We start from the raw sequence: 20,548 nt of genomic DNA, 5'->3' as shown, positions 1-20,548 counted from the left end.
TGTTTGTGAATAATTGCACATATATAAAAAAAAGTAAAGGTAAATATCAAAAGAATTTAGTTTGGGTATAATTTATTTTAACTTCACAAAGAGATATCAGAGTTTTACACATAATTGACAGTTGTTTTTAACATGAAACTACAATAAACTTGCCTATGTTATAAAAACACTACTCGCAATATTGAAAATACATATCAATGTACATTTTGTGGTTATTTTGACAAAGCTTTTAAATTTTAATTAACATTATTAAAACTAATAAAAATCATGGTGTGTTTTCCTGAAAAAATTTTCCTGCAACTATTTCAAAATCTTTCGCACTTTATAAAAAATGGCATGTTTTAAAAAAACTCATGATTTTTAACAAAAGACCTTTCTTTTTTTTAAAGAAACTTTTATTACTTAAATTATTAAGTTTAATTATTAGAACAAAAGAGAATTTATTTTATCATCTTTTTCTGTAATAACCTTCCAATTACAAAGTGCTCTTGCATAATGCAAAGTAATGGGTTTTTCCCATCAATTTGCATTATGGAACATTTAAATTCAAGCCTTTTCAGTAGATCCATGCGGTGGCACGTCTTATATGACTATGCATATAATATTTTGTTTTGACAACTTGGCCACAACTCCTTGCATGTTTTATGTTAGCGCATTTAAAAAAAGCGCTGAATAAACAAATGTAAACTTAAATTAAAATTAAACAAACTACAAAATGAATAAAAAATAAACTAGATGTAATAAAATCATAAAATTAAATTATGTTAATTTATATTTTTTAATTTAAAAGTGTTTCACTACAAAGATTAAAGAAAAAATCAAAAAGTTATTTAATTAAAGCTTAATTACTTCGAAACTTAATTATCTAAAAATTTGAAACTGATATTTTATAATGTTTACATAGCAAATAAAACATTAAAGAAAATTTATATGGTAGTTTGACTTAAAACCTTGACCAACGCCAATATAACAGTCGCACCTCATAATGACACAATCGATCTATGCGCTAAACATCAACATGACGATATAGGAAAAATTATTAGCTTTAAGCTCTCAATTTAAACGCCTTTAAATGAATTAAGTTTGAAGTATTAATTGAGACACTTCTAAATTAAAAAATATATTAGTTTCATGCTTTTATTTGCGCTGGTTTATTTTATCATTCATTAAATTTGTTTGCTTTTTTTAGATTATAGTTTGTTAATTTTTAATTTCATTTTTAAATTAGTATGGTTTTTTCAGCGCATTTTTAAAAACAAGCAAAATACCAATCATAGATCATTCAGACCATATTTTAAAAAGCCGGAAAATTGTTTGGGTAAAATATCCAGAAAAAAAACGAAATATATTTCCCTCTTAAATTTTGCTTTTAGCTGAATTGTTTCCAATTTTTTTTTAAACTTTTCTTAGTTTTGTATGATTGATGAGTGAAAAAGCCTTAAAAATAAGTATATTACAAAAATATATACCTTAACTTGTATGCATGGAAAACGTTTTGGATATCCGGAAAAACTAAAAGTTGAGAAAAATATCCGGAATTCTGGAAAAATCCAGAAAAAGATAATCCCTGATCAAAAGATGCAAAAAAACCATGACCAAGTTGTCAAAAAAAAAAAATTGTATGCATGATCATATAAGGCATGCGACCACACACGCCTCCTGAGAAGGCTAGTATATTATACATTTATATTTATATTACATTTATAATATTTGTTTAAACTACCTCATTGATACACTATGACAAAAACACTGCTATAATAAACTTTTCTAATAAAACATAAAGAAAGAAAAAAACACAAGACAAAATTTTTTAAATTTTAAATTTTAAAAATAATTAACCAATAATAAAATTACAAATAAATTTTATTTGTCAATATCTCAGAGAACAGAAATAAATTGATATATCATTTGATAATTAATATTGCATAATTGTAGTTTTTTTTAACATATCTTTATATTTTTTTGAAAACTGTTTTGAAACAAAAGATTAATAATAGTATGGTATATTAATATTAGTTAACCCAAGGTTAGTAAGACCAATTTAGTCTGATTTCCTTTATTATTGTAAAAATAAAGCTGGCAGTTATATTTAAGAATATTGTTAAAAATACTAAAATGGTTATAACTTTCTTGGACATCACTAAATCTAATAATCAAAAACTACTAACTTTTTAAGCTATGACCATGTAAAAACTAAAACGTCATTACAAATGTTTTTGCCTGATTATCAAAAACTCAGGTATTTATTTGATGAATGGCATAAACTTGAGGTGTAGGGATGGCAATCCCGGGATTCCGTACAAATTGTTTTTCCTGAAATCCCGGGATTAGTCTCCGAAATTTCCCAGGATTTCGGGATTGTCTTTAAAAAAGTAAAAGTACAAAAAGTTTCAACTTAATTTGTAATTAAGAAATTTAGACATCATAAAATGTAAATACAGGCTTTGGAATTGAAGCTGCTTGGTTTTGTAGCTGTTTATCCTCTTTGCAATGTTTTTTTATTCTCCCACTTTCTGTATTTTATCGAAAATGCAAACTAAAAACATTATTTGCAATTTATACTATATATACATTTTTTATATGTTTAATCATACATATTTTTTGTACGATTAAACATATAAAAAATGTATATATAGTATAATATTAAAACTAATATATTATTAAAAATAAATAAAATTTTAGCACTTGCTAATTGGAAGATTAAACATTTTTAATAAAAGAAATACCTTTTTATTTTGAATTTTCTAATTCATTCTAATTCCAATGTTTGCGTGATTTTAATTTCATTTTTATGTCCAATCAATTTAATTACAAATATGTGCGTGATTTACAAAAATTTAATTAATGAAGTTATCAAAATATTGAAGGTTTATTAAACTACAAAAGTTTACTTAACGTCCATTCAACTGATGAAGTTATCCAAATACAAAAGGTTTAAACAAACTTTAGTTATTATTATTTTAAGTAGAAATTGTTTTTGAAGAGAAAGATTATATTTGAGATTCAAATGATTCATTGTTAATTAATGAAACATCTGAAGTTAAAATTAGGCACCAAATTATTGGTTATAACAAACATCAGGAAAATTGTAAAAATGTTTAAAAGGTTCCCAAATAGAAATGAAAATTATTTACAAAGTATCTAAAAATTAAGTTTATAAAAGCCATCCATTTAATCATGGATTGCAAAATCCGATGTAGCAACTTAAATAAGAACTTAAAATTAAAAAAATCATTGTGCTAAAAAGGCACTTCTAGATTTAGAATTGGATTCCAACATCGATGATTCAATTAAGATGAACGAGAAAGAATGTAGAACGATATCTGATTTAGTAGTACTTTTACTCCCAATAGACGCAACTTTAATTTCTTCTGACAATGCATAAAAGTTTATGTTGACAAAAATAAATGAACAACAATCTGAAATCGGAAAACAATTGTATAATGCTTTGAGTTACCAAATTTAAGAGTGGAAACACCGTTAAGGAGCTTAGTATATCTTCATGGCCAGGTTACTTTATAAAAGATTCCAGAAGTTTTTCTACCAAATACAAGTACCAAAAATAAAAAAAATTATGATAAACCTGATAAAGTGTTTATACTCGGCAAATATAATAACAGCAGCAGACTTGAGTAGAATAATGTCAAAACAATTAAATGAACAAATTAAATGAAGTGATGGAAAAAAGATTGGCAGCAATATGAACACAAAACATAAAGGTAAAAAATAACTTATAAAATTCAAAAAGAAATACTGTTATTTGAAAGTAGTAGCTTATGATTAGATCACCTTTAAAAAAATATGATTATATACTATTTATACAGCCAACAAGTATGAATTCCGAAAAAGCATTCTCAGTTTTTATTTTCAAAAAATCAAACATGATTAAGCGATGAAATGATTGACACTTTGATTTTTTAGGGTAGTACTTTCAAAAATAAATATAACTCATGTATATTCATGCATGTTCATATTATTTTTAGTTATTATTTTTATTTATACTGTGTTATCATTTTAAAGTATTGTTTTATAATTTAAATTACTTAGGTTCATTAATGAATGAAGTACTTTATTTATATCATAATTAAATTAATCACTTTTAAGTATTTGATAAGTACTTAAAATGTTAGTTCTTCTTATGTTTCTCTTTCTACAATTGCGTTTTTTTCTATTCAATCCCAGGATATACCGGAATTTCCCGGGGACAAATTTTTCAATCCCGGGATTGAAAATTTCCTGGATTTTTGCCATCCCTATTAAGGTGTAATTGAAATTCTTAGGACTTTGTCTCTGAAATAAAAATATAGAACCTTTATAGGAGAATTTAAGGATGTTCCTAAAGCATGTTTGTACGACTGCAATGAATGTTTTAAATGCAGGAATAAAAATTTCAACTTCAAATCTATTATAGCATTTTCAAGCAACTCTTCTAGAAAGCAAACATTTAATTTGTCTGCATTAATTTTCATTATATTTTCCTATTTATATTGGTATAGATCCAAAGTTAGTTTGACCAACCATTGGCTTTCAAAGAACAAGAGCTTTGACTAAGAATGGTTATTAAATGATTAAGTAATGCAAAAAACTAAGTGCAACTGAATGATTGGAAAAATATAAAGAACTTTTTTGACCTTTTTCAGATTAGTTTCAGAAGGAAGATTTAGCAGAGGGAGGTTTTACCAACTTTTGAAACTTGCTGAAAAGGGTTTTAATTTAACTTAAAAAAAAAACAAAAAACACTGAGAGCCTTCAGACAATGGTGTCGATGTCGATGCAACTGATCGATGCTTCTGAACCTAGTCAAAGAACAACTTATGCAAGTTTTATGTCTATTGCTAAAGTGAAAACAACAATTTCACTTTTGCATAAAAATATTACTAAGAATATTATCAATTTTTTCCTACTCAACTTTGTTTAATTCTATTTTGCTTAGATGTCCAATCTCACTTTTTGAGGAAACCAATAACCTACAAAGAAGTTTGTTTTGAAAACTTGGTTTATGATCTTTAAGAGTTACAAAAGCTTGAACAGTGCAATCAACTACCCCCGTTTTTAGAAAGATGCCCTTACAAAAAGTAGATTTCAAAATTTGTAAACTCAAAAGTTTTCTTTAAGCTTTTATTAGGCTCTTTTACTAACTTGACGATTGTTCGCACCTTGAGATTATTTGCACCTGAGTCGTGAAAGGCTTGAGAACATGCACCTTATGGTTAAAAAAAAATTATATTTTGGTTAATACCATTGGCTATTCAATATAAAAACCCACAACCTCCATCAATGTCTAATTTGATCATATATTCATCTAGTAGTATATTATCTAGTAGAGATCATGTTAGTTAACAATGTTGTCAACCAATTCAACAACTTGATTGCAAAAAATGGATAAGCTCTAAATTTTTCAAGTTGTTATTTAATGCATAAAACTCTATAGAACTATTGATATAATTAAATGCTTTCTTAAATTGACTACATTCTCCAGCTAAACTTGATTCCATCGATTTGCATTTTGTTAAACTTTAGAAAAAAGTGGCTTCTTTGTGAATCTGTTTCAAAAAAAAGCCTGAACATAAACTGAAACCTGCCACTTTCCATTGTAGAAACAGGATTAAAACAAGAATGCGCTCTCAAATTTTCAGAATTGAAGTTTTTAGGAACAGTTAAGTCACTTCCTCATGTTACTAAAACATTTTCTCTGCAATCTTAAAATGATGCTATCTTTGTTTTCTTTATCACATTAGAAGTTATATTTTTGCTGCACAAGGAAAATAGCTAATAATTGACTAAAGATTTTTCATTGCACTTTAAACAGTACAAGGAGTTGGATATTAGCCAATTGGTTACAAACAGCCCAGACACATTTTAACTGAGACTCAAGGAAATATAAAATCTTTTGCTGCATTTACTGAGGCCTTACGAATGGAAAAAGACATAGCCATAGACTGTTCCGATTGTATTGAAATCAGCAATTTCATAGTCTTGCTATATCACACATTGTATGATACAGCCTGTTTAGGCATTGTATTAACAGACTTGATGCCTGGAATTTATCTGCTACTGTAGTTCGAGATTTTTATATAATAGTATAAGCGTAAGCAATTAGAACTAAACACTCTCGATCATAAACTAAAAAAACTATTTTGTAAATATAGAATCTTTATTGTGAAAAAAACTAAATAATTTTTGTTTTTAAAATTTTTCAGAACTTGAAATCATAGCAGAGTGATCTTCAGAACTATACTAATGCTAAATTGTTCATAACTATGTTTTTATAAGTATTATGTTAATTTGTAAATAAAATAAAGATTATAACTTAAAAACATAATTTAAAATAACGGAAAATTAATTTTTACCCATTTATTGCAAAGGCTTTTATTAACCAAGCATACATATTTTCTGTCATTACAAAACCCTTCTCCATCATAAACTCAATGATCTTCCTAAAAAATTTTATTAAAAGTTAGTCATGTCACTCATATGATTGTAGCATAACTATATGCTATAATCAAAGAACTCCTAGCAAAATTTTGTTTTTTTTTGTTTGAGTTTAACAAAATAAGCCTAATTTGTATAATACACATTTTTATCAGTATCATATAGTTTTTTTTTATCAGAAATCTAAATAAATATTCTATTAAGTAGCATCTATTACATTTTAATTTTAGAAATATAAAGGAAAAAAACTTTTAAACCATGGTCAACTGTGAAGGATTTTTTTTTATGAGTATACAGAAATAAAGCTGTTATAATAGTATAATGTTACAGTTGACTCCAGGTACTATATTAATTTAAATTCCAGGTTGTTTATAGGTTGCATTAAGATTACACAGTGTTTTACCTGTTAAGTGTTGACTTAAATTTAAGGTGGGTAATTTTTTCACTAAATAATGTTGCAAATAATAACAACTAAAAGTTATATATCAAGTACGGTTAACAAGAAATTAAGTTTAATAGAAAAGCCCTTTGCTAGAATTTCTATTCAAAAAAGTGAAGAAAAAAAAGTGCAAATTAAAATTGTTATTATTCCTTAGCCAGAAAATAACCAAATTTAATGCATTGTTTTTAATGTTGAAAACAATTAACAATTAAACAAGAATTCACAATTTGCTATATTAGTAAACTTTTTTATGTACTAATAAACGTGTATTTTAAAAAAGCACAAAATCTATAAATGCTTAAGATAAACATTGAAATAAAATAATATACATTGATATAAGTATAAGTTGTATAAGTAAGTGTAACCTGATATATTACTTATATTATTGGAGAAATTTATGAAGATATTATCACACAATGAAAAATGCATTTTCCAGGTCTTTATATAGTAAAAATAAATATATAATAATAAAGATAATTGTGTTTAAAAGAGCTACAATCTTAATTTTTTAAACAAAAATCATTCAAAACAAAAAAACACATGTTGAAATGTGTCTTAGGTCTGATATGGAAAATTACCAATTTAAAGATAATTTTAACTTATTGGTAAAATTGTTTAATTCTTTTTTTTTTTTAAATATTGTAATTATGTGCCTTAAATTTTTAATTAATTTAGCTATTAATTCAAAAAGTATATTCATTATTCAAAAAGTTACATTATTTCTAAATATTATTTTATTAAAACAATATACATACATAACACCCGGAGGATCTCCTCGTTCAGCATACATTTGGATAAGCAGAGAAAAAGTAGTCTATAAAAAACAAAAATAAACCTTTGATAAAAAATGTCTTAATGACATAATAATATTATCAAAATTAAAAGATTATAAAAATTAAGAGGGATATATTTTATTACTGATTGAATAACTTATTTAGTATACATTTAAGTCAAACATAACAATAAAAACACAGTGAATTATAAACCCATAAAAAAAACCCTACAATAGTCCTACATATGAAAATTGCACATAAGCACACACATAATTCAGCATATCACGATCGCGATTGCTTTTCATACCTTGATTAGTTTTTTATTTAAAAAAATATTTTCGCGATTTCTTTTTTTCTAATTTAGCACCTTTTTTAGCCATTCTTAAAAGTAATGTTTTTGTCCAAGTTTTTTATTAGGGGTCATAAAGTATGCCAAAATAAATTTATTTTTTGAATAGAAGTATAATCATTTGCTTAAATTACTTAATTTACTCAAAGAACCTATATGTTGTTAACACATAATATAAGCTTTTAACTAAAATTTATTTTAACAAGAAACCTCAAATGTGATGCATCTGACCAAAACCAGTCGGATGTCACGTTATGTTATATTGAGAAAACCATCAAAACATCTCAAAAATTCAATTTTTATCATTATTTATTTTTTTGCATAATTGTTTACATAATTATCTTTTCTTTGCTATTCAAACTTAACTTTTAATAAAAAATAATTTTTTGATGGTTAATTTGGTGATTTTTGTGAGGCTATTGTCTTTAAATTTCTGTGATTAAATTGGTCCACTTTCGGTAGTAAACATGACTGCCTAGCGCAATAATAACCTTGTCTCAATGACAGTTTTTTGTTTTTTACCAGTGAATCTGGTAAAAAACAAAAAACTGTCATTGAGACGCGACCTAGAGGTCGAGGTCGGGGTCGTGGTGCACGAGGGCGTGGTATAGACTTTTAACTGTTTTTTTTATTTTTGTTTTAAACTTTTAATGTTTGTTTTAACTCTTCACTTTTTACTCTGTTAAACCAGCACATGAAATTTTTTATAAACAACATTTAGGTATTTTTTTTGCTTTAAATATTGTCAATAGGTTTAAAAATTTAAAAATTGATAATAATTTAATTTTCTCGATGTACTAAAAGTGTTATAATTTAAAAAGTAATCAAGCTACAGTAATAATTTTTTAAGGACTTGTTGCAAATGTATCACAGTAGATGTGTCCCGAATTAGAACAAAATCCATGCATGGCTGCTAAGGAGTTTTTTATTTTATATGACATCAAACCTTTAAACGCATTTTTTTCCGTTTTAAAATTTTAATATAGATGTTACATTTTTGCTCATAACTTTGGCTAGGGTCAAGCTAGAGCAATAATTTTTGCATCATTTTAAAGCAGAATATCATACCTTTTCAAATATGTATCACACTCAAAACTTAAAATTTTATACATGTGACTGGTTTTGGTCAGATGGGTCACAAATAGAATATGAAAAATGTGATACCATTTTTTTATAATTTTATTTTATTTAAAGCGGTATCAAGATAAAATATTTTCTATAAATACACAAGTTGTTTTTAGGATTTTTTTAAAAAAGAAATCTATTTGAACAAAAGAACTTTGGTCTTCTAAAATTAAAATTATTCAAATAATTTTGCGATTGAAATTTGAAATAAAAAAAAAACCTTAAAATTTATAAGAATTTTAACGCTCAATAGTTATAAATTTAATTGCAGCGCCGTCTGTAATACCCAGTGCCATAGCGAGGATCATTCCTGAAAGTTAAATGTATATCTAGCTACAGTAACAATATCAGATTTAGAAATAGTACAAGTGAGGAAGAAAGTTTTATTTAAATCGTAAACATTTTGATTAGTTAATTATTTTTTGTTTCTTGAAAATAATTTTAAAAGTAGGAACATTTTCTTTTGCAAATATTAAACTATTGATTATTCCAAATGCTGAACCAAAAATTTGTAAACCAAAAATTAAATTACAAAAAATTTAAATTACACAAAATTTAAGTTCAAAAAAAAAAAATATTTTACCTTCGTTCAAAAAAAAAAAATTCTATAAAAATAATTTAAGCAAACTTAAGGAAATATAATTCGATTAATATAATGATTAAATGATTATAATGATTAAAAATTTTAAATTCCTTGTAAACATATCGTAACACTGCATCAAAAATGTTTATAAAGCATAAATTTAACTTTTTTTGTGTAAGGTTAGTGAAAGCGCAATGGTATATATTTTTTTATAAATAGTACTTGGAAAACTTGAATTTTTTATAAATTATAAGGGAATTTCTGTTTTCACTTTTTTGATATCATTTATAAGTTTTACTTTTCGCAAAATAAAACTTATAAATATAAATGAAGACATTGCAAGAGCTATACTGTTAGCTATACTCAAGCGTAAATACTTGTAATAACTAAATAAAAAAAACTCTTCTCTGGATATAACTCTATTATTAATTTTTCAATACAATATATCGAGGGAGTTTAGTTAGGGGTTTATATACTGGTCTAAAAGAAAATTTGTAATACTTTACATATTATAAATTTATGCATACATTTACATTATGCACATATTAAATTATATCAGTTGTGTACACTGGATTTTTAGATGTTTGAGTTTTGACACATACAGGCATTGTGCAAACTCTAAACTTTTGTATGTTTATGCTTATATCAAAAAAAAAAATGTTTTGCAAAGAATTGGTATGACTGGAGCTTGGGAACAAAAAAACCTTAATTTTTGGGCCCACCCAGCCCTTAACGTAGAAGCAACGAGTTTGTAAAATATTTTCTTTACTATTTTTATCTAAATTTATATTCATCAACAAATTTCAAACTTCGTGCAATAATCTCTTATTTTACAAAAACTATGACCATATAAAGTTTTAATCCCCCTCAATTTGAGGGGGCTGTAATCATTGCAGAGTCATAAAAACTGAACACTAAGAGATTATTGCATGAAACTTGAAATTTATTGATGAATATGAATTTAGATAAAAATTGTAGAGAAAATATTTTATAAACTTGTTGCTCCCACGTTAAGGGCTGGGTGGGCCCAAAACTTAGGGTTTTTTTGTTCCCAAACTCCAATCCCCCCAATTCTTTGCAAAACATTCTTTTTTGATATAAGCATAAACGTACAAAAGTTTGGAGTTTGCACAATGCCTGTAGGTGTCAAAACTCTAACATCTAAAAATCTAGTGTACACCACTGTATATACTGGCACATATAACTGTATTTTTAAACTAATTTACTTCCAACAAGGTTAAAAGCAATCACTATTAAGTTACTAGAAAACAAAGGATGAGGTTACTAAAAAACAAAGGATAGGGGGTTAAAGAGCAAGAAAACAGTTAATTGAAGACTCAAAAATTTGTATGTAGTATTATTCAGGATAAAGGCTGTATTATTCAAACATGAAGACAGGTAAGAGTTTCAAGGTTTTGTTGATGTGCAAGGAAAAAAACTAGATGAATAAAAATTTTTGTAGCATGAAGGGAAAAACACAGTAAAAGGATGCAATTTTACTAAATGACAATCCAAGCAAGTTTTGGTTGATAGAACTAGAAATGATGGCTTATTTGAGCAGTGTTTATGATAGAATTTGTAGAAAAAAGAAAGAGAAACAGCCTCAAGATGATGGGAGAGTGACTCAAGCTTGGCAGATACAGCAGTTCCAACTACATATATGATGTGTTTCTGGACCATGTCAAAGTAAAAGGATTGTTATTATTTAATATAGGAATGTCAACAATATTGAGACAGTTCTTTGCAGTAAATGAGATTTGTTGGAGTTAAAATCCACAAGCCACTGCAAGCCTCAAGCTGCGACAGAAGAGAGACCAGATTAACAATAGACTGCATGTTTTAAGCAACCAAAAAGTGAAGACTTTTTGTCAAGACATGAAGTATAAAGTTAAGTTGTCGACAAATAGAGCCATATACTTAGTTATAAGATTGTCAGTAAGATTGTTTTTTGTAGATAAGAAACAATACAGAAGCAAAATAGAACCTTGCGGTACTTATAAAATTACTGGAAATAAAGAAAAGTGTTGGCCTTCAAGAATGACATTAATACTGCAGAAAGAAATGATTTAAATAATCTTAAAACATTTATATAAAGAAAATAATAATAGAAAGAAAACTAATCATACGATAGTTGGAGAGTTCAAAATTGAGGTCAAAGGTCAAAAGTGTTTTCTTTAAATATTGGAACCACTAATTTAGCATCTATTGATAGTTTAGCAAGAATTGAATGATGGTAATCAGGCTGCTAGCCAGCTAATGGCACTGCATATAAAGTGGAATTCCCAACTCATATAAAATTCCCAAAGGTTCAAAAAATAGTAAAAAAACAAACAACTTAAGTATAATTAGTATGCAAGGCTAACAAATGAATTAAGTTGACAGAGAACAATCTTTTGTTGTTTTTTTTTAATTAAAAAAAAAGTGTTGCCTTTAACAAGCAAGGTTATTCATTGAAAAGTTGAAAAAAACTTTATTTTTTAATTAACATCAGTTATTCTTGAGTTGAGATTTTTCAATGTGTTAATTATATTGTGTTTTTTTTATTTATTCTTATTATTCTTTATTTATATTTTCACTTTGTTTATCTTTAGTTAAAAAAGTTACAAAATTCTTTGCATAATAATAAATAATATACTTTAAAATAGGTTATTACCATTTTTTTATTAAGGGAATTAGAAATATCGCCAATAAACTAAACTTGTTGGTAAAGTATACAGAAAATAACAACAACAAAAATAAAAATGAAACTTGCAATAAAACATATTATTTATGTTATATTTGCACAAAACATAAAAGAGGATAATTATTTTTTTAATTTTTTAATTCTTTTTAATTATAATTACCAATGCAAAAGTTTTAATTTACACACAAAATTTACAAATACAAAAAGTAATTTTTTTTTTTTTTTTTTGTTAATTTACAAATACAAAATTCACTAGTACTTAAATTCGCTGCAGTATTTAAATTTACTTGCCGCCTTAGTATATGAATCTCACTCTTGCTATTAAATGCTATTGTTGCTTATTTAAATTAATTTTAGAATAGCATATTGCAACGAAAGTTTTTTTAACTAATATTCTATTCAAAATTGGTGAGCAAAGACAGTTGCTCATCTATAAAAATCAAGCTATCAATTTAAATAAGTTTTTTTATTCATTACTAACAAAGTTTTAAAGCTTTAAATATCATATTTAATGCACTTTTAAAACACTATAAATTTATTTAAAATTTACACATAAAAATTTATTTAATGATAAAAATTATAATATACAATAAGAAGAACAAAAATAGGAATATCTATGTACAAAAGTTCAAAAAATCTTTTAATATTTTAAAAGTTTTAATTTTAAAATACTTCAGTATTAAAATGTTTTGTCATTTAATTTTAATACTATTCGGTCTTTTTTTTTTTTACATTTATAATATAAAAATGAAAATAAAAATAAAAGACAATATATATAAACAATTATCTAAACTTTCTAAAACTGTATTTAAAAGCAACATACGAAATTAAAAAAGATCAAAATATCAAACTTATTCAATCAAAGAGAATTCACTTTAGCATTAAAGTGATTCGAATATATAGCAATGGGTTAATCCGTTTTACTGGAATGGCAGCAAGAATATGGCCATTAGATTCAAATTAGAGGAGAAGTTCTTTGCTAATAACTCTGCCTTATTTTGGGGAAAAGTAATAAGATCAGAACCATAAATTAGAGATGGAATATTAGACTTTAATTAATAACATTGTTGAAGACTTTCCAAAAGTCTCTAAAACATAACACCTGAGATAAGATACAGGATTTAGTAAACTGAGAGTAACAGAGCTTAGCATCAGACAGGAACTTTTTACATAGACTTCTTGGAATACAGGGCTCGAATTAAGTTATCATGAATTGCGATATCTGGAAATGCTTCGGTTCTTTAAATTTTTAGCTTTTCAAAAACCATAAACTCTGTTTTTACCACTAAACTCAATAGCTGTTATTCAATAAAAAAAATTTATAAAACAAAACCAAACAAAAAAACTCTAATAACTTATTTTAAAATATATCTTTTTTATTATATTTATTATCAACTAATTTTTAATTTAAAACATTTAAATTTTTAATTAAATAATTCCTCAAAATTTTCCCCTTAAACAAAAATTGACTTTAATGTTTCATACAATGGGCAAATAGCTTTAGCATAATTTTTATTTGATTCATTTTTGACCTTTAGTAATTATTATTTTTTCCCTTTACTTTTTTATTTACTTATAATCCTTAAACTACATAGTATTTAAACAAATAATAAATTAAAATATGTAAATTCTGACTGATACTATTTTTGCAATAGTAAATTTATTGTTCTATTTTTTCATTAATTTTTGCAATATAACAAACTGACCATTTCATTAAATAAGTGTTCACATAATGTAAAATGGAAAAAAAGATGGGAAAAAAAATTACAGTTTAATATAGTAACTGCACAAGAAAGTGAAAAACGTGGAGTAGAATGAGGCTTGACTTAAAACCACCAAAAGGGAATAAGCTTCCATACCTGCTTGGATCCAGGAGGTTAGGTAAGAGGCGCATTTAAGTATACATAATATGGATATTTATGTATACAAACATAATTGTTTGCTATTTATATAGATACTAGCATATAGTATCTTTACATATTTATAATAACTTTAGTATTTATATGGTGTATTAATTGTCAAAAGAGAAGGTGATGATTAGACATGTGTTTGGTACGTGTCTAACAAGATCAGGAAAGGAGCCATAATCTTAGACTGATTATAAAAAATTTTGTATCAAACAACATTTGTCAGAGAAGATTAAAGTGGTTTGGGTATCAGCATGAAGAGAAGTAGCTGCTTTAGGAGAAAATGGTAGAGGTAGAAGTAAAAAAACTTTGAGAGAGCAAGTTACATATGGTATGAACAAGCTGTACTTGAGACTTGTAGATTTAGAGAAACAGAACAAAAGGGGATAGCTAAAGCTTGATGATGATGATGATGATAATGATGATGATGATGATGATGATGATGATGATGATGATGATGATGATGATGATGATGATGATGATGATGATGATGATGATGATGATGATGATGATGATGATGATGATGATGATGATGATGATGATGATGATAATGATGAAGACGATGATGATAATGATGTTATGATGATCATATTATTCATTATGATGTTTACATACAAATATTCATGAATATATAAATAAAATATAAAATAAATTTTGAATAAAAAAATATATACTTTAGGATGTATCAATGTTTATCCAAGTCACAGGTCACAAATCTGGCCCCCGTAACAAACCCAGCCCTAGCCCCAGTCACATTTCAACTTTGGTTAATTACTATTAAGGAACTAGTATCTTTGAGAAGAAAATGATTATAACTTTAAAAAAAAATTTTATTAGCTGTTTATTTTTTTTTTACTTGAAAAAAATTCATGACCCTCTAATCTCATCCAACATTTTGTAGCACCTTTGAAAAAATTTTCAAACGATCCTTAGTATTTAAAGAAGGATAATTTAATAAGGACTTAAAAAAAAAAAATTTTAACATAAATATTTAAAAATTTTTTGAGGAAAAAACTAGAGAGTACCAGAATTAGAGATGACCAGAATTTGAAATGACATGAAAAAGTTTAGAAAATCATGCTTCAGATTATAAATATTCAGGCCTCAGCAGAAATAAATGCGTGCGCGAGCGATGAATTGCATATCTAAAACAGACTTGACGGGCAATATTTAGATAAAAAAAAAACTCATGGATAAATTAAAATTGATTACATTTTAATAATGTTTTGTATCATACCATAAATACATCAGAAAAACAATTGTCAGCAACAGTTGTTTTTCTATTCAAGCATCTTGAAGTTTTCTATAAAAATTGTTAATAACAATGTTACATTTGAACAAATTCATTCAACTCTTTTTAATAGAGTTTAAAAATCTATTAGAAAATATTAGAACAATGATTATCATAACTATTTATAGTTACTATTTTGTGTTGGGTTTCTTCTTATTTTCTTATTTAAAAAGTTCATTTGTTATTCTGAAACACTTTTTTCTAAGTTTAAAAATTACACTGAAATAACTCCAAGCAAGAAAGCAAGTAACTATAAGAAAGTGAAACTTGAATGAATGAGTTTGACACTTTTAAAATTGCTTTTGTGTAATCTTATTCCGATTTAAAAAAATAAACTTTTTTTACTATTTATTAAAAAAGATTTATTTTAAGTTTTAAATAAGCGTGTATCTATTACATTCACTTTGATTAAGTCTTATTTTAGATTCTAAGTTAAAAACACAACTAAAATACTTTTTATTTTTTAAAAGTTTTATAAATTACAAAATACAAAATTTAAATAGCTTTTTATTATTGTTTTTTTTTTTTTATATATCCTTTTTACTTGACCAGAACTTTTCCTCAAGTAACTTGTACGCTCATACAAATAATGTTTACATAATAAAAACCTAAGTTATACACAAAATGTTTAAACTCTTTAATTTTTTTTCATTGATAAAGCAGTGTTGTCCTGTAGATGTTATAAAAGTCTAATATTAAGGCGCGGCTAACAGAATCATAGGTTTAACTCCTCATTAAATTGCTTCTTTTTTTAATTTTAATGTTTTTTATTAATTATGATAAAAAAATATGTCAGTATTATATTGCAGTTTATATATAGCTAATACAGTTGACTTTCAATACCTTGACTACTCGATGTCTCAAACTTTATTTCAAGTCCCTTGCGCACTCGTTTGAGCCAAAATCTTCTCGATATCTCCTACTCCTAATATCTCTATTTTCCCAGTCCCCTGAGAGTTCAAGATATCGAGAGTCAACTGTATTGTAAATCAATATTTGCTATATATATATTTAATTCACCTCCTCAAAGTCGAGAAGGCCACTACAGACGAGGAAGCTACTTAATTGTAGGTATAAATTATATATATATATATATATATATATATATATATATATATATATATATATATATATATATATATATACATATATATATATACATATATATATATATATACATATATATATATACATATATATATATATATACATATATATATATACATATATATATATATACATACATATATATATACATATATATATATATATATACATATATATCTATATATATATATATATACATATATATATATACATATATATATATATATATATATATATATATATATATATATATATATATATATATATATATATATATAGTGCAATTTTGTTAACAACATTTAGCCAACATAGAGATAAATTTTGTACCATTATGGCACCAATCTTGCTTGGTGAGGTCTGTTTCAAAGTGTGCAGTCAATCTTTAGTTTAATAACTACTTAATTTCGATTAAAAAGTCTATTTTCCACTTTTTAGTACAAAAAAGGTTATATTTTTAAGCAAATGTTTTTGCTATATTATACTAGCTTTTTTAAGATGTTTTTTAATGATCTTCTTACACTGGTCATTTGAACTTATCAAATTTATTTAAAAAAAAAATAAGTCTAAACAATTTAATCATTCATAAGAAACATTTTTTTGTTGCTAATACTACATTATTCAGTAAAATCTAAAATACAATTAAACTGCTATACTAAGTAATTTTATTAAGCATTAAAAATAATAATAAATATCAAAAAAAATATTTTATTTATTCATTAGAAGTAGAATTGTTAAAGAATATATAAAGTAGAATATATTGAGTAGAATTGTCACTTAAAACAGTTTTTATTGAAAAATGAAGTAATAAAAAAACAAATATAAAAATAACACATTTCTTCACCTGATTTGGTTCTAATTGTGAGTTTTTTCTTAAATCATTCAGAAAATCTACAGGATCAAAATCACGCTTGTTTTCTATGTAAACAGAAAGGAGTGTATTCCAAAGGCCAATATTCATAGGTGTTCCTAAAACGATTACTTTTAAATCATCAAAATGCACACTATATTAAATTACTCCAAAACATACACGATATTAAATGACAATAAAATCAATCTGTACGCATGTTAAATGTATTTAAAAATCTCTAAGTACAGACTTTTTTTAACAAGCAAATTTATTTGTGATTAAAATATAAACATTTGTTTTTACTTCTAATAAAAACAAAAATTTATTTTTTTATATCTGATTAAACTTTTCATTCTAATTTCATACTGACTATCTTTCTGCTTAGTTTTTCTTCATTACATTCAGATTTTGGAATAAAGACAACTCTTCACAAAATGAGAAAAAGACTCATTCGATCATCACAACATACAAAAGGTATGTTGTGATGATCGAATTGTAATCTGGCTAAAAAAATTTGACATGAAAAACCACTTACCACTTTTCTTAAGCATTTCCCACGCTTGCGTAACAAGTTCATTTCTAGTATATTCATTTTCTCCAGACATATCAGAACCACACGACTTGATTATTTTGAATGCAACTGATGAAGATACTGCCTCTAAAGTATTTGCCATAAATTAAATTTATTCTTTAAAATTAAAAAAAACTCTATTTATAACTTTATATAATCATATTATTAAGTTTTATAGTAAATATTTATAAAATATATTGTAAGATAGATTTGTAATAATATCTAGTAATAATAGCAAATTTCTAATATTAATTATATATAACTATTTTAATTAAGCATGAAATAAAATAGGAATGTAGCTTAGCTGTCTATCAACACAAAATTTTACAACAATAACATCACTAAATTACGCAAATAGCATTTAGCATAAGATATTTAGGTTCACATTACTTTACACTGAATATTACCGAAAATATCTGTTTTCTAAATAATTGTAAATGGCTAGACAACAGACCTAGATATACCACAGCAAAACCTCTTGGGGCCTAAATGCTGTCACATCTCTACTTAATAAACTGCTTGGCTGGTAAAGTTGGCAATCTAGCTTTACACCATTCAACTTTTTTTTTTAATAGAATTTTAGTTATAAAAGATAGCCGGCTAGGATAACAGTCTAGCTCTACACATACTGCAAGTCACTTGCTTAGCTAGTTAAAAAGCCTAGCTCTAGATGCACTGCAAGTCACAACACTTGCTTGGCTAGTTTCACAGCCTAGCTCTAGCTCTACACTATTGGTTATGGATCATAACATTTTTAAAATCAGTTATAACAGTAACAAATTTAACTTGATTAAATATTATTGTAAAAAACTATGTTTAATGGTAAAACAATAACCATTAATAAATTAGGTACATTTGAAAATAAAACATAGTTTGTATATTATTTGTTGAATTATTCAAAAGTTATGCCATTTCATAAACATAACTTTTGGAAATTCAACTTTTGGAACAATATTAGTACTATTAAAAATCATGTCATTTATGAGTTTCTGACTAATTTGGTTAAATAATGCAATAAAATAATGTTCAAATAAATAAAAAATATAAATGAAAAATAAAGTGCAATTAATAACTTAAGTCAACAAAAAAACAATTTAAACAATTAAAATAATAATTTCAAACTAAATATATTACCTGATTTTTGCAATATCAAGTCAAAAGTTTAAAAATAATTTAATTTGACATCAGATAACTAATAATCATCACCAAGTGCATTAAATTAGACATATATAGCCAATTACACGCTTGAAAATTCTTTTTTATTTAAATTACCAATTATAAGAAATACGTTCAAAAAAAGCCTAAAAACTACTTAAAAACGACGCTAAACGTTAAACATTAAATAAGACTATTAATATTTAGATATTATATAACTATATGACTTTTACTTGAACAACAAAAAAAAAAATTTTTTTTTTTTACCCTTCCTGATCATGCATAAGGTTGAATGCTACCTATTGTTTTAAGTGTCTTTCGAGTTTATCTGACGCAATTCTATAAAAATTTTAATTTTCTTGCTATTTCTCTATTAATGATCATTGAGCCATCCTTCATACCACCTATTTGCAACTTTGTTGGTTTGCTTGCTACTTTTCAACCTATTTCTATACATATTAACATTTAGGTCTTATCAAAATATTTAAAAAGCCTTTAAAATATGACTTAACTGATCATCTTAAGCAAATTTATCCAACCTTTTATAGGAAATTGACAAATTAAAATACAAACTTTTTAATTTGACAATTTCCTACAAAATTATCAAACTAAAAAATTTCTTTATTCTTTTTTTGCAACATTTTCTTGTATGTTTTCTAAACTACTGTAGTAAAAATAAATTATTTTTTAAAAACATGTACATGTCATTGCCATGTTATATTTAAACACAATGTGGAAGGGTTTTTATGATACATAAAAAGGAAAATGAACAATATTTTACTACTGCGCCTATTTTTTATGAAAGCAATGTAATCTATATAAAACCCTCGGAATTAGGGTCAGCAATGATTCGGCAATGCCGACCTAACTGCTGACCTCAAAGTGTCTGATATTGGCAAAAAACTGCCAACCTCATTTCAATGTTTTATGGTAAGAGCTTTGATCAAATTTTTTTTGCCGACCTCTAAAAATATGAGGTTGGCAAATTATTGCCAAACTTATTTTTTTAATTCCAAGGGTTGTATATATATAAATATATATATATATATATATAAATATATATATATATATATATATATATATATATATATATATATATATATATATATATATATATATATATATATATATATATATATATATATATATATATATATATATATATATATATATATATATATATATATATATATATATATATATATATATATATATATGTAAATTATGTTAGTGTATTTTACAAATAGAGTGCTCAATGTTCTTAAAGAACAGAGCAATAATAA

The 20,548-nt window shown here is 25.2% G+C and overlaps 1 protein-coding gene across 1 annotated transcript in view; it reads right to left on the bottom strand.

Moving 5' to 3' along the window:
• LOC101239941 (leucine-rich PPR motif-containing protein, mitochondrial) overlaps window positions 1-20,548 on the bottom strand; it is a 125,306-nt gene that overhangs the window by 101,021 nt on the left and 3,737 nt on the right. The window contains exons 2-5 of the mRNA XM_065799184.1: window positions 18,075-18,197; window positions 17,534-17,658; window positions 7,630-7,688; window positions 6,351-6,437 (exon numbers count right to left, since the gene is read on the bottom strand). Of these exons, the coding sequence (XP_065655256.1) occupies window positions 6,351-6,437; window positions 7,630-7,688; window positions 17,534-17,658; window positions 18,075-18,197 (394 nt within the window). The remainder of the gene's footprint in view (window positions 1-6,350; window positions 6,438-7,629; window positions 7,689-17,533; window positions 17,659-18,074; window positions 18,198-20,548) is intronic.

This window comes from Hydra vulgaris, chromosome 06, assembly GCF_038396675.1.
Source record: "Hydra vulgaris chromosome 06, alternate assembly HydraT2T_AEP".
Lineage (NCBI taxonomy): Eukaryota > Metazoa > Cnidaria > Hydrozoa > Anthoathecata > Hydridae > Hydra > Hydra vulgaris.
The sequence above is the reverse complement of the archived record's forward strand: the minus strand, read 5'-3'. Positions and strand labels throughout refer to the sequence as shown.